Below are 14,255 nucleotides of genomic sequence, written 5' to 3' on the forward strand. Positions count from 1 at the left end.
GAAGGGATGGATGTAGGGACTACATATAACTATTTCTGGTGTCATGGGGACTGAGGAGAGATCTTACCTCCATGTCTGAGCTCTCTTCCCAGAAATGTCACGTATCTTTGATATTTTTTAAAACAAAACAGCTCAGGTTTTTTGCAAAAATATCCAGATTAATTTGGAATTCAGTAAGATTGTCCTTCTTAGTTCTCAAGTGAGAGCAGACTCTGGGAAGAACTTAATATTGACAAGGAATGTGTGAATAAAACAGAAGCTGAAAATAACCAGACTTCTGTTAAAGCAGAAATTTCCTGTACAGTCTGGAAAACTTTCCCATCATTAGAGGTTCTAAAGGAAATGTTGGTTATTGGTGGTTGTGGACTGGAATTGTCACCAACAACACTGTGTTGGTGTCACCACTATTGTCAGTTCCTGAAGGTATGGGGAGATGGTGCTGTGCATGTGAAGATTGTCATATGCAACTAAGCAGCTACATCAGTGTATTAGATGTGAAAATGCACAGTATTCTTGTCTGTATTTTTTTCTGGAATTTAGAACTGGAACTGAAACACAGCAGAATTCCTGCATAGAAAAGTCTTACATTCTAGGAGCTTTTATAGGATTCATTGATTCTTGCATAGGACTTCCAGAAATTAAAGAAATTATCGGTAAAACACACAAACACACAGCAGATGATTTCCAGGAAACCTTACAGCAGCACATAATTTTCCAGCTTTTTTATTCTCTACTTAGTAAAAGTCTTATATTGTGCTAATGTAGCTCTTCTTTGCTTATATACTCCAACTTCCTCAGGCTTGAGATGTCTAAAATGAATCCTAGAAGAAAACAAAGTATGAGTACAGCAAAGAGCTGTTATGGCAAACTACCACTAGGCAACTAAAGAGATGATTTTCTTTTATGTTACTGTCACTTACTTGCTTCCTGCTTCTTGACGGGCTAATGGTGTTCTGCTCCTCAGCTTCAGGGTCATCATTAATGCATGCTGTCCTCACATACCCTCTCAAAATTACCAAATCCTTTCTCAGCCTTCCAGTAAGCAAACTTTCTGTAGGCAAAGCCCATTCCCAGTGGAACAGAGATCTCCTCTAGAATAAGGAGTGCTGTGTGTCAGGAAGGCTGTTCACAGAGTTGGATGCAGCTTTATGGCACAGTAACTATCGCTTGTCTGCTTTGGCAAGAGATATATGGGCAGAGGTCATCTTCATGTAGAGGATTCCCTTGCTACCTGTATCTTCTAACTTGCTTAAATATGGAGTGGACTTGGAGGTCACAAAAGTTTATTTCAGCTGTTGCTCTGGGTGCTGCAGAGAACAGTTTCTTTCTTCCTTTCTAACCACTGAGCTCCTCAGAGACAGGTGGACCTCCAGAGGCATTTCCTCACCTGGGCTAGACAAATCTTTCCATTGGAAGATAAAATCAGACAGAAGAATGATATATGAAGATCCTGTGAACCCTCAAAAGATAACTTTTACCTACCTATAATTCCCAGAAAACACAGCTGATTCAAAGCACCTTCCTCATCTTCTGTCTGCATAGCAGCCTTGGAGAAATACTGATGTGCAATTCCTTGTTGCTGAATTAGCTCAGAGCTATCTGGACACACATTTCCATTGCAGCTGGCTGGGAATTGCAGTAGATAAAGCTGCCTGCCCTACCTGCCCTCTGCTCCTGGGGATGTGTGAGAGAGGCCTGAAGGGTAAAAGGTGGGCACCCTGCAAGAGTCTGATTTATAGAAAAAGTTTTCCTGCACAAGATAACGTAAGTAAAATCAGACTACTAAAGGAACTGATTTCTCATTCCTTCCAATGGCTGTTACTTGCTTTAGCATGTACCTGGATACACCTTTCCAAAGTCCTAGACATCAAAGTGTAAGGTAATCTAGAGAAAATTTGAAGGGAGCAGTAGAAATAAAGAAGAAATCTTACTGTCACCCATCCTTTTTCACCAACACCTCACCCAGCCTAAAGCTGAAAATGGCTTGATTCTGGTAAAAAAAATCCAGCCCATGCAACAGGGACCAGCTCCAGCAGCAGCAGCAAGGTTGGGAGTACAGCAGTTTTCACTACACATATGATCACTGTGTGCCAACACCAAATCTCCTCAACTGAAAGCCTGAAACAAGAGAGTCTGCTTGATGGGTAACACTTCTCAATACTAATCACTAGGATGGTAGGTCCTGAAGAGGGCAAATAGATATCAAAACTATTAAAACTCCAGATGAAACACCAGCCATGGTTTGATTCAAAGGCACAAGTGGCTGATGTACAATTTCTTTTTTTAATAACTACTATTACTTTTTCTTATTGAAAAATTTTATACAGTGGGTGACTTAAAGGTCTTTGGCCTTCTTCCAGTTTGTAACTAGGATTTATCCACACATCTCCAGCATCAGGTGCCACTGCCAACTAAGAGAATAATATCTCTAAGAGAATAATTGCTGCAATCCTTCAAAGCCTGGGTAGCAACTGCATTTATGTGTTCATCTGGCTAAGACAGGAGACTGACTTCACCCACAGTTGTCCTTTATTTTCTTCTTTTGCTTCTTTACCCCATAAATGATTGCCTTCCAGTTAAAAAAGAGTAAAATACAGCAATCAATAAAAGGATTTCTTTAGCTTTGATGAGTTTCAGAACATACAAAGATATTACAGAAAAAAGATGATCAATAGACATAAAATGCCTGTTATATCTACAAAGAATACCCTGCCAGTAATTGTGACAGGTTTATTGCTGAGCTTGAGCCCAAGAAGTCAAGCATTTTGGAATGAGTATTTTTCCTTCATTACAAAGTGGCACTCATCCAGCCCAACAAGGTGATCTTGTTTCACTTAGACTGAGGTTATGAAGATTCTTGGAGCTGCCTCTCCGCAAATAAATAGAATCAGAGGCATCACAAGCTGATTTACTGAAATGATCTCCCTCCTTCCCACAGGGAACTTTCCATGTTGTGCCATTTTCCCTGCACTTGTAGCAAAGCTAGACAAAAACGCACAGGCACAGAAGTTCATTTAATGGAAGAGCAGACATGAAATCAGTGTCTGGGCTGGAAGAGTGCAAACCAAAAGCAGGAACATATCCAGCTCTTTAAGACCTTACAGTAAGCAGGTACACAGTCTGGCAGGCACCACAACACATGTAAGAGCTCCTGGAGCTATGCCTGTTTGTCCTAGATACAGCAAAAGAAAGGACCAAGGGAGTATGTGACAGCTGAGAGGCAGGCAGGTGCGTACCAGCAAGGATGAGGGGAGCAGCTGCTACTGCATATCACTGGGGACATTATTTGTTTACAGTACAGCACCACTGCTCACCTCCTGCCCACACACCAGGAGCCATCACCAAGTTTCTGTCTCTCCCTGCCTTCATTGCTGGAACCTCTTTGTTCTGTGAGCTCTCAGAAATGCACTGAAAACACAGCAGATAAAGGTATCTCCTTTGTCACAAATGAGCCTTCCTTTTTCTTATATCCTTTCACCAAATCCTCCTCACTACTCTCATGCTTGTCCTTACAGCTCAGAGATCTCACTTCATCCTGTGTCTACATTCACATTTTCTCCATCCTTTTCTCCTTCACTACACTGGCCTTGGGAACAGTCTATCCTGCCATCACATGGTTGTCTTCATGTTGTACCCTACATACAAGCATCTTCTGCTACCACAATCTCCTGCTCTTGTTCAAATCTCTCCCCAGAACTGATACTTGCCTAAACTGAGATGCAGACAAGTAGTGTTGATTCATATTTATTTAACAAGAACAGGGAGAATATTTAGCTAATTAGAAAAAGCAAAAAGTGCATTTGACACCGTCATCCTACAGTTTGCTCTTTGTACTTCTAAAAGGTACAGAAAATTCAGAATTATTCTAGTTAGGTTACAGCCCTTCAAGATCTTGCTCTGTTGCTTGTCTTAGACTGTCAGCAACTCAAATCTGGACCTTTTATCCGGAGGGAAGATGGCAAATAGTGGATGCTGTTTGCAGAAATTAAAATAAGAGGCAATGAGGTGGCAAGGGGCAGGTTGTAGCTGCGGGTCATGCTTAGTACCTCCACCTGTTTTGCAGTCTGGGCCATGAAGAATTAAGCAAGGACTCTGTAACTCAGTGTTTATAATTGCACTTTACATCAGCTTAAACTGATGTTCTGTTTGCCTCCACAAATTCACTGCTCCACCAGAATCTAACTCATCTTTCTTTGAAGCACTTTCATTACTTACAGTCTGATAAGCACTAAAGAACAAAATTCAGCTCCATATTACTGTTATTTATGCTGATATTCCTTCTGTCACAGCCACTTTATGTAGCTTTGCAACCAGCATACAGCAGAGATGTGTGCTGTGGATGCCCCCACCCAGCTATCACAAGCACAAAGAAGCTGCTCAGTGCATCATAGCTCAGCCCACTGCTCTTTTGGGCTGATGTCACCTGCCTGTTCCAGCTTTCTGAGCAGTCTGCCTCTCTCTGCCCATGACAAATAATGGGGGGAAACCCTGAAATTTCCTGATCATGAAGAAGAGGGGAGAATAGCCTTGTTACTTTGGATGCACCCTCTACCAATGACCATAATCCTCAACAGAGCTGCTGAAGCCTAAGAATTATTATTTTATTGAAACAAGCATATGCAGACTATATTTAGCAGTACTGGTACTAAATGCTGCTAATTGCTAATGTAGTAGAATTGCTAACCCCTGGTTTTACTTCTGAGTGGGAAAGTCTTGAGCCAAAAGCCCATTCTTCTTCTTTGCTCCTATGATTAGACCCTATCAAATACCAAATGCCCAAGCTTATGACCATCTGAAAGGCCTTAATGCTCTTAATTTGGTTAATTTATGGACTTGGAAGTAAGAGGTCAATGGTATCAGTGATAGCAAAGCACATATACTTAGCAGCTTCCCATAAATCCTTAACAGCCAAAGGTACTCTTAGCTTGTGAACCTCATGTGGATCCAACCTGGGATCCTTCTCTCACCAATAGCATGAAGTAATTCAGTGATTAATGTGATTTGGAAAACATCCTTTGTAGTGGATATATGAGAGCTGATCCTTACCTTTGATATTCAGCTATCAGCTTGACCCAGTATCTGCTAGTACACCAGTTAGTAGGTACCACACCATGCACTATAAGAGTGTCTTTCAGCTTTGGGGATTTATCTTCATGAATAAATCACTGAATTATGCTATGCTGACTGAATAATGACCAGAACCAACACTTTTCACCCACACTTCTGCTTACAGTTTAAGGAAACCTTCTGGATCTGTTTTTATTTCAAATTATATTCCTGCTCTATTACAATGTCCACCAAATCAGAGACAATGTCTAAAAAACCTACTACCTTGAAAACCTGAAACCACATTTGCTTTTTTTGGATTTTGTTTCTTGTTTTGTTTGGTTTTTTTAAACCATAGCACACATCCCACCACTGTACAACTAATATAGACAGGCCCTCCACTTTCTTGTTTAGGAGATTATTAGAGAAACTAATAGGAAAAGTAAGTGTATACTTCAACCAAGAATTTGATCTGTTTTCCACAATGAATTTCAACATTTCAGTATTTCAATTTCAATATTTTCTTGTTCTTTCAACTATGTATAACTTGCCTCTGTCATCTTCTGGCCTTTGCACTTCACCTGCTTACATTTTGTTGTTTCCACATCCTCCCTACTCTGACCACACTCCTTTACTCTAATATTCCTCCTCAGTCTTCCAACAGACCCTTGACAGTATTTACAGTCAAACCTTGGCCCAGGCTGTAAGATGAAGCCCAGCTTGCACCAGGCTCACAGAGGAGTCCAGAGGAGTCACAGAGGAGTCTAGAGGAGTCACAGAGGAGTCTAGAGGAGTCACAGAGGAGTCTAGAGGAGTCACAGAGGAGTCCAGAGGAGTCACAGAGGAGTCTAGAGGAGTCACAGAGGAGTCTAGAGGAGTCACAGAGGAGTCCAGCTGCCTGTGGGAGGATGGACCCTTTCCCAAGGCAAGAAAGTGCTGCTGAAGCCACTGCTGAGCTGCTCCTCACCAGCACAGAGTGAACCAAAGGAACACCAGGAAAGCCCATGCAACATTTTTTCTCTTTCCCACTTCATTTCCGTACATGTAAGGAGCTACACACCCAGGGCTGCGTTGTGACTTTGGGGCACAGCTCACAGGGTCGGGAGGGTCACTACCCCCACTCTACTGTGCCTTCTTCCATACATCTCCCATTACCTACTCCCCTCCATTTCTACACCTCATTTCATTTTCTATCTCTTCAGTTTCTCAGATCTCCTTTATGTATGATCTGACTCTTGCATGTGCAGTGAAGGCAGAGCTGCTTTTATTCACCCGCACTTCATCTTCACTAGAGAAGACTCTTTATTCAGGGCAATTCAACCTGCCTCATGTTAAAGCTGCAGTGGAAGCATTCATGTCACTGAACCCCAGCCTATCTTTTGCAACACTAGAACTACAAAAATAGCAGCTCTTTTTTATCAGAGCTCAGGTTAGGGTCAGCAGCCCAGGGGAACTCCCTTTATACTGTACATTAACAGAACAAGAGCAGTCAGGACAGACTCTTCAGCTGGTAAGAGCAATGTAACTTTCCACACCTTTATGGAAAAGTGTTTCAAAGTGATGATCAGGCAAACTAAGTATAATTAACATTTCACACTTACCCTGGCAGTGAAGTCCACCGCAGCACCCCGATTTAACAGCAGTGTAGCTACATTGATATTTCCATAGTGAGCAGCTATGTGGAGGGGAGTGAACCCACTCTGGAAAAACAAAACAAAACCAATAGATACTTATTTATTTAAATCTTGTTGGTACTCTAAAGTCTGTAAAAACATCACTGAAAAAAGCTAGTAATAGGAGTCTGCTGCAAGTCAGCATTCCAATTCTGTGATAGTTTTCACTCACTGACATTTATTTATAGATTCTCAAAGTCTAAATAAAGTAATATTGCTAGGCAGGAGGGAAAAAATTAGTATAATTATTCTAGAAAACCAGAAGTAGCATAAAACTTTCAGTAATTCCAGAAAAACCCCAAACAAACAGCAAAACATTTGAGTAATGAAGCAATTATCGATCAAGAAATAGATTTCTGATCAGAACTATCTAGTTGTTACTGATATTTTGTCAGTCTTGCAAGTCAAATCTCCTAAGAGATTGTTTGCAGAAGTTAGGATACCTGTAATGTAATGATACTTGCTAATTTTTTTATATAGATTTATAGTAGAGGCAAATGAAAACAACACCAAAGAATATTTAAAATTGTTAATATGGATTTTTTTTCCCCAAGAGTTAGTACCATAAAGACCAGTCTCCCAGTGTGGGCAGTCACACTGGGTTATGTTCAAACACCACAATTTACCACCCTAATTAGAAGATGCCTTACTGATACAATTCCACAACTTATTTTCATACTTAAGTGGTTTTACTTCTTTCTTAAATAATTCTAAAACATGCAGCAATTCCATCAGTCCTGCGAAGTATGAAACCTTATGGGAACTAAATGCATTTCTAAATTGTTAGCAAGCCATGCTAGCTGCCACTGCCTTGCTTAAGAAATTTTGCAGATATAAACCCACTCTCCAGTCATTCTATTTGCTGACACCATCAAGATTAAGTGTCATGCAGAAGCCTAAAATCAGACCTGGATGCACAACATGACAGGGTTGTCTGCAGCTCTTAACACATCTGATAAATGTATGTTCCATGAGAAACCCTGAAAACTCCATCTTACATAATATGGCTCTTTTATGATGGCAGTTAGTTCCCAAGAATGCTTACTCTTAGTTTTAAACCCTAGTTTCAGCTGCAGAAAGCCCTGGTGTCTAAACTACAGTCTTCTCTAGCACATGCTACTTCATTTCATCTAAAGCAGGTGTCTATCCTACAAAAGGCGATGCAAAAAAGAAGAGTAAAGAATGATGCAGCAGCACTAGGTTATGAAGGAGTGATGATGCATATATATATTTATATATACCTCTGTTGTTCTATTCACCATCATCTAGGTTAACACATTTGGAAGCAAAGAGGGGAAAAAATGAACGGTTAGTTCACCACTGGTGATATGGATGCAAAAAGCTTCATGATTGCTACGCAGCATGGCAGCTCAGATGACAGCATAATCTGCACACAAAGGAAGCTCTACTGAATGGAAGCTGAATGATCAAGTATTTTGAATGCTAATTGTTACATGTTTACCAAAGTTCTTAAAGTAGCAATTGCACAAACAATTAATCAAATCACATAACTGTACAACGCCTATAGCACACCACTGCAGGAGTGGCTTATATTCCCAACAGAGTAATTCTAGTAATATTTATTCTATTATTTTCCATTTGAAACGTTTCTACAGGAGAAATTAACCCTGATTTAAACAGAAAGGGAATAGGGAAGAAAAAGGCAAGGGAAGAAACTGAAACATTATTTTTAATCCCAGGAAAAAGTTATGTGTAACTGTAGCAAAATACTCCAGGCTAAGGGAGATCTTCACAGGATGGGTCAGCACTTATTAGCATCAAACTTTTTTCCAGTTGACAACTGACCTTTGACTCCACATCAGCATTGTGGTCGTTCTGCAGGAGCAAAGCTGCTGCCTTGGTATCATCTTTGCGAGCAGCAATGTGCAGGGCAGGCAGGCGGACTTTCCCCTTCGTGTCATTTTCAAGCAACAGTGAAACCACCTGGTCATGACCTTGCTGCAAAGCTACTGCCAAAGGTGTGAAACCGTCCTGCAACATACAAGGAGAGTTCTCAACATGTGTTCCAAGGTTTCCAGGGGATGGAAAGGGGAAGGCAAGAGATCTAAGCATTAATAACAGTACTGGCTCGCATTCAAATGTAACTCGGTTCAAATCATAGAATCATAGAATCAGCTGGGTTGGAAGGAACCTCTGAGATCAAGTCCAACCCTTGATCCACTACCACTGTGGTTACCAGCCCATGGCACTGAGTGCCACATCCAGTCTCTTTTTAAATATCTCCAGGGACGGAGAATCCACTACTTCCCTGGGCAGCCCATTCCAATGTCTCACCCTCTCCCTAAAGAAATTCTTTCTAATATCCAACCTAAACCTCCCCTGGCACAACTTGAGACCGTGCCCTCTTGTCTTGCTGAGAGTTGCCTGGGAAAAGAAACCAACTCCCACCTGGCTCCAACCTCCTTTCAGGTAGGTGATGAGGCCTCCCCTGATATCAAGAGTATCTAGCAATGGGATGGAAATGAAAGTGTCGGTGATTTGATACCAAATGCTCAACACTTTTTTCTGGCACTCTAGACTTAAACGTAAAGCTATAAGACACAAACTAACAAAAATGAGTGAGACTTGAGGAAAAAAATGTGACATTAATCACAAATAACTGTTACATAATTAAGTTAGTGTATTATAAATGTATAATTAAAGTGCTATAAGAAAACCTGAATTATTAAAATTACAGCTGTTAATTATGTCTCCATAACAAATAATCATCGATTCCCCACACAAATACAGGTTATAATCTACTTTTTTTTTTTTTAAAAAGAAAAAAATCCAAATAACTCTTCTACTCTGTTCTCTGCTATCTTTTACACATGGGTTTAAAAATTACTAATGATGAAGTTTGAATATCACATTCTTTCAATACAACAATTATTTAAATATGACTTCCATTTATGAAAATGTACATAGATGTGACAATCCTCTCATAAACAGAAATTATTTCCTTTCAGATTAACTAATAGTTAACCAAAATAGTACAAAATAAGAAAACTGAAAAGTAGAAAATTTTTTTAACAGAATGCAGCAATGACACCAAAAATGCAGATCATTACCCCATGTCAAAACTCCAGAGCTCAAGTGTTAACTTTCAACCTTTTGATCTAGAACTAAATCTTTCCGTAAGGAATTTATCTCTCTGGCTTACCAAAGGGTGCCTCAATTTAGGAGGAGAAACAGAAGGATGTTCAGAAAAGAACATTTTTTTCAACATTTTGGAGGAGAAATATATAATTGAAAAAAAAAAATAGAAATTCTTTGAGTCCTAGACAAATTACTTTTCCCCCATGACATGAATTTTTTAAAAACTCATTTAACCACTGCCTTCCCTTCCCCTTGGCCTCCAGCTTGCCATCCTCCAGTCAACAGAGAGAGTTTTGTGTTGTAGTCCTGGGCTACAGACTGTGGGCAGAGAGCAGCAGAGGGCATGAAACATGCTGCAGAGCTGTGAAAGCCAAAAAACTCCATGAGCATCCCCACAAGAGGGCCCTGGCAATATAGTCAGGCTGTACCTGCAGGAATGGAGGTTCCTGCCTGGAGAAACCCTGAGTTTAACAGTGACCCGGGGGACCAGATTTTCCTGGTCTGCCTATGCAGTCAGTGGCCGTGGCATGGTTGGCTGCTTAACAAAGAAAAGTGCTGTAGCTATCTACAGTGTCTTTCATTGGGCTTTCTCTTTTGCTAAAAGTACTGGTAACAATAATTTTTAAAATATCCCAGGAACACTTTTTCTCCTTTCCTTAGGGAAAAGGGCGTGTAAAAGCAGAAGTGGACACTTATTTTCAATCCCAGAACAGCTGCCATGCCCTATATCCCCAGTTTGCTAACACTGATGAGAGCTGCTCATCATTCCAGTGTCTGCAGAGATCACAGTACTAAGGCCAAGCAAACTATGACTGAGAATATTAGCACTTACAAGAATGAATTTCCACCACATGCTCTCTGAAGGTGCCACAAAACAGAACTGCAAACAAGTACTGTGCTGTCAGCACTATAATTAGCAACTTAACTTTAAAACATAAGGCAAAGCCCACTGTAGAAAAACCAGAACCACACCCCCCAAAATTAAAAGAAAATAAAAAAAGAAAATAGCTGGTTCTAATTTTTAATTTAGATTGAAACACCTATAATGAATATTTAGGTGAAAAGTGCTTATTAACAAAGGCTTGTGCACTCACAAAGATAAAGATAAATCAGTTTTATATGAAAACTTGCACCAAAAGAGAATATAAAAGCACCCATAAGCAACTACCATAAACAAGTAAGGCAATAAAGGCAACACTGTTTTTCAGTCTGGTATCTTCAAAGGAATTCTCCATGGATAAAATTAGAGTGCACCTTATCATCAAGCTGAGTTGGAGAAAAGCTCACCCCGACACACAACACTCAAGGTAAAAACAATACTAAAGAAGAAGAAACAAGTATTTTCTTTTTTCCAGAAAATCATGAAGTGACAGGAGTATTTCCAGAATTCTAATTCTATTATAGATCTCTGTCTGTACATTCCAATGCTATTGTACGTTCCAAATTGTTACAAAGAAGTAGAAATCAGTGCTCTGAAAACTGCAACTTTCAATTAATTTTCAAGATTTAAAATTTTTCTTTTCTGTATTTTTTGACTTCATATTTTTGAAGGTTTTTCAGAAAGTAGTTTATGATGTACACTTCTAGCAAAAACTCTTCATGAGAGACTTTTAAAACATAATTTTGATCCATTACCAATTCATTTTTAGTGTTAACCTTTTGAAGAGTAGAAACAGATTCCATACATACATCATTAGAGTGATACTGAGGCATAGTAACGCAATAAACTAATTTTACCTTTCTTATTTTGCAAAAACTAGTTCATTTTCAAAAAATCATTATTGCTTTCATAGAATCAGTTCAGCTAGAGCAATCATAATGTCATCAGTATTAGAGAGCACATACTGAAATACCATTTTTACCCTAGCAAAACCTTGCAATTAAGACAACTGAAAATTCTTCAGAGTAAGAACCTACATCAAGTGCTGCGCATTTACAACTTAATATATCTATGTTTTTTGTTTCCCTCTACGTTTCCTTATTTGACTTAGAATTACTTTTTAAAGCAAGAACTAAAAAGTATTCTTCTAGAAAGGTCTCAAAAGACCTTCAAGGGTGAACCTTACATCTTTCTGTGAGCTTGAAATTATCTCTGCAGAACTAGATGGGAAAACTGGGTGCTACAGAGAGGGTGTCAACATGCCAAAAAATGCACTTTAGAAAACACTCTAAGCTCTAAGTTACCTTGGGTTTTCCCTGATATCCCAGGGCTGGCTCCAAAGCCATTCTCTCAAGGCCAAGTCATTCTCCCTTTATGGTTGCCCTCGACACTACTCGCTATTTTTAATGAAAGCATGAAGGACTTTTATATCATGCACACAGATTCCCTGTTTGAGCACTTAACATGAAAGATTACCAGTTATGACTAAGAACATGTCTATTTTTAGAACTGTTTCTAGTTAAAGTAATTTTTTATTTTAGAAATGGCAAGAAATGGTTGGACTAGCTGAAAAGCCAGTAACTCAGTATTCATTAGCATATTTTGCAGAAAGAACTTTTTATCGCTCTTTAATTTTGTCTTTAAAAGACTAGTTTAATAAAAGCTGGCAAGAATCGTTGCTGAAGAACATTTTACTTTATTCATAAGGCATGAAATTCAATCTTTACCTCTGTGGCAAGGCTTTGACTGGCACCATTGTCAAGAAGAAACTTAACAACCTCCAGGTGGTTTTCTTGAGCTGCCATATACAGTGGGGTGAAACCATTCTGAAATAGAAAACAAGAGTGTAAACACTCCACAGACATTTCACACAAACCACAAATCTGTAAAAATTGGGTAGATTAGGAGGAAAAAAATACACTGTGTGCTCACATGCCAGATAATGGGCTGATCTCTCTTGATTTAAGTGAAGATAAGAGAAGGGTAATATTACTTAAAAGGACATAGTGAAATCTTTAAGCTGACCAGATACGATTCGGACAGCTAAGTGAGAATTATTTGTCTTACATCTGTTGAGAAGTTAAGCTAAGAACCAATCTGGACAGACAGCTTAGTGGAGATGAGTTATGATTCCCATTAAATGCACCCACTGCAATGGAAATGCAAAACAGGACAGGCAAGTACTGTACAAGTTGGTAGCAAAAGGAAGAGCAGTAGCTCTTCAAAACACATTTTTTTCTCCTCCTTCCTTGCTTTGACTTCTCTTTCACTTGTTCCAGCTATTTATGCCTTTTGTGTCCTCAAAGGGCTGCCTCCTGAAAACAGCCTGCTTGTGGTCACTGAGCTACTACATATTTCAGGCACCAGGAGATCTCCAGACTGTTGGTTCTCAGTAGCTTGAGACAGAGGTTTATCAGTGTTTCTGGACACGTTAGAGAATTTCTCAAATTATGCTTGAATAAGAGATTTCAATCAATGCAAGACAAGTATTAGAGGCTGCAGTGCTTTCCTCTTACAGTCAATGCTTTTGTCTTTGGTTTAACTGTATACAGGTCACAGCCTTTCAGGAGCTGAATTTTTGGGGACTAACATGAAGGCAATGTATTTTTCCCTGTTTTATACATTTCTGAAATTCACAGCTTTGATGTCACTCATAAAACCAAAACAGCAAAATGCAGTCATGAAGCCTGCTCTAGGACCAAGATACCTCTAAATGAATTTACAGAAGTTGCTGATTTGCACCTGAAATTACTTGGCTTTTGGACAGCACTCAGTTCAACAGAATTGTGAATTATACATATATATATATATAAATTTTACACTATCAACTTAAACCATCCATATACTGTTGACTGAGCATCTTGGTACTGTTAAAACAATCAAAGAGGTACCTGCATGTCCTGGTTTGGGCCAGGAGAAAGGTGATTTTGTGTTTGTACTTTAGCTTTCAACTAAGTCTCTTGTAAGTAGTGCCACTTGCTGAAATTAACAGCAAGTTTCTCAGACAGTGTGTGCTTCTAGGACTGATAATGCTCAGTGTTTATAGTTACAGCCAGAGACTGGTGTGCAGAGCCAAGGACACTGCTCAGTTCTGAGGAATATTTTACCCTTCCAAAGGAGTAAAGAGGTCCCACCTGCAGCCTTCCTTTGGGGAGGGCCGGACAAGATAGATGCCAGAATTGACCAAACAGAGTATTCCATCCCATATACGTCATACTCAGTATAAATTTGAGGGATCACAAGGGTCAAACCTTTTTCCTGCCCTTCCTGCTCCCCCTTCTTCGCTTGTTCCCTGTTTGTTTCAGCATTCTGGGGGGATTCCATCCGTTCCTCTGCCTGTGGTCCTGATCCCTGCCAGCCCATATCTGTGTGTTCCTGCCTCCAGCTCCCAACTGCTGCTGACTCCAGGAGTCCAGCCTGGACTTTCCCAGGGCTGCCCTGCAGCCTCGGTGGTGATGTGAGAGTTATTGGGGAAAATGGGGGAGGAATGTGGTATCAATTTTCCTGTATATTTTTGTGTATTTAGTAATTTCTCCTATTTATCATTACTGTTTCAT

The 14,255-nt window shown here is 39.8% G+C and overlaps 1 protein-coding gene across 2 annotated transcripts in view; it reads right to left on the reverse strand.

Moving 5' to 3' along the window:
- The window catches only part of ANK3 (ankyrin 3), a 356,895-nt gene that overhangs the window by 126,637 nt on the left and 216,003 nt on the right, over positions 1–14,255 (reverse strand). For both annotated transcript variants that reach the window (XM_030453513.1, XM_030453512.1), the window contains exons 6-8: positions 12,426–12,524; positions 8,526–8,711; positions 6,648–6,746 (exon numbers count right to left, since the gene is read on the reverse strand). In XM_030453513.1, coding sequence (XP_030309373.1) covers positions 6,648–6,746; positions 8,526–8,711; positions 12,426–12,524 — 384 coding nt within the window. The remainder of the gene's footprint in view (positions 1–6,647; positions 6,747–8,525; positions 8,712–12,425; positions 12,525–14,255) is intronic.

Source organism: Calypte anna, chromosome 6 (genome assembly GCF_003957555.1).
Source record: "Calypte anna isolate BGI_N300 chromosome 6, bCalAnn1_v1.p, whole genome shotgun sequence".
NCBI classification, from domain to species: Eukaryota; Metazoa; Chordata; class Aves; order Apodiformes; family Trochilidae; genus Calypte; species Calypte anna.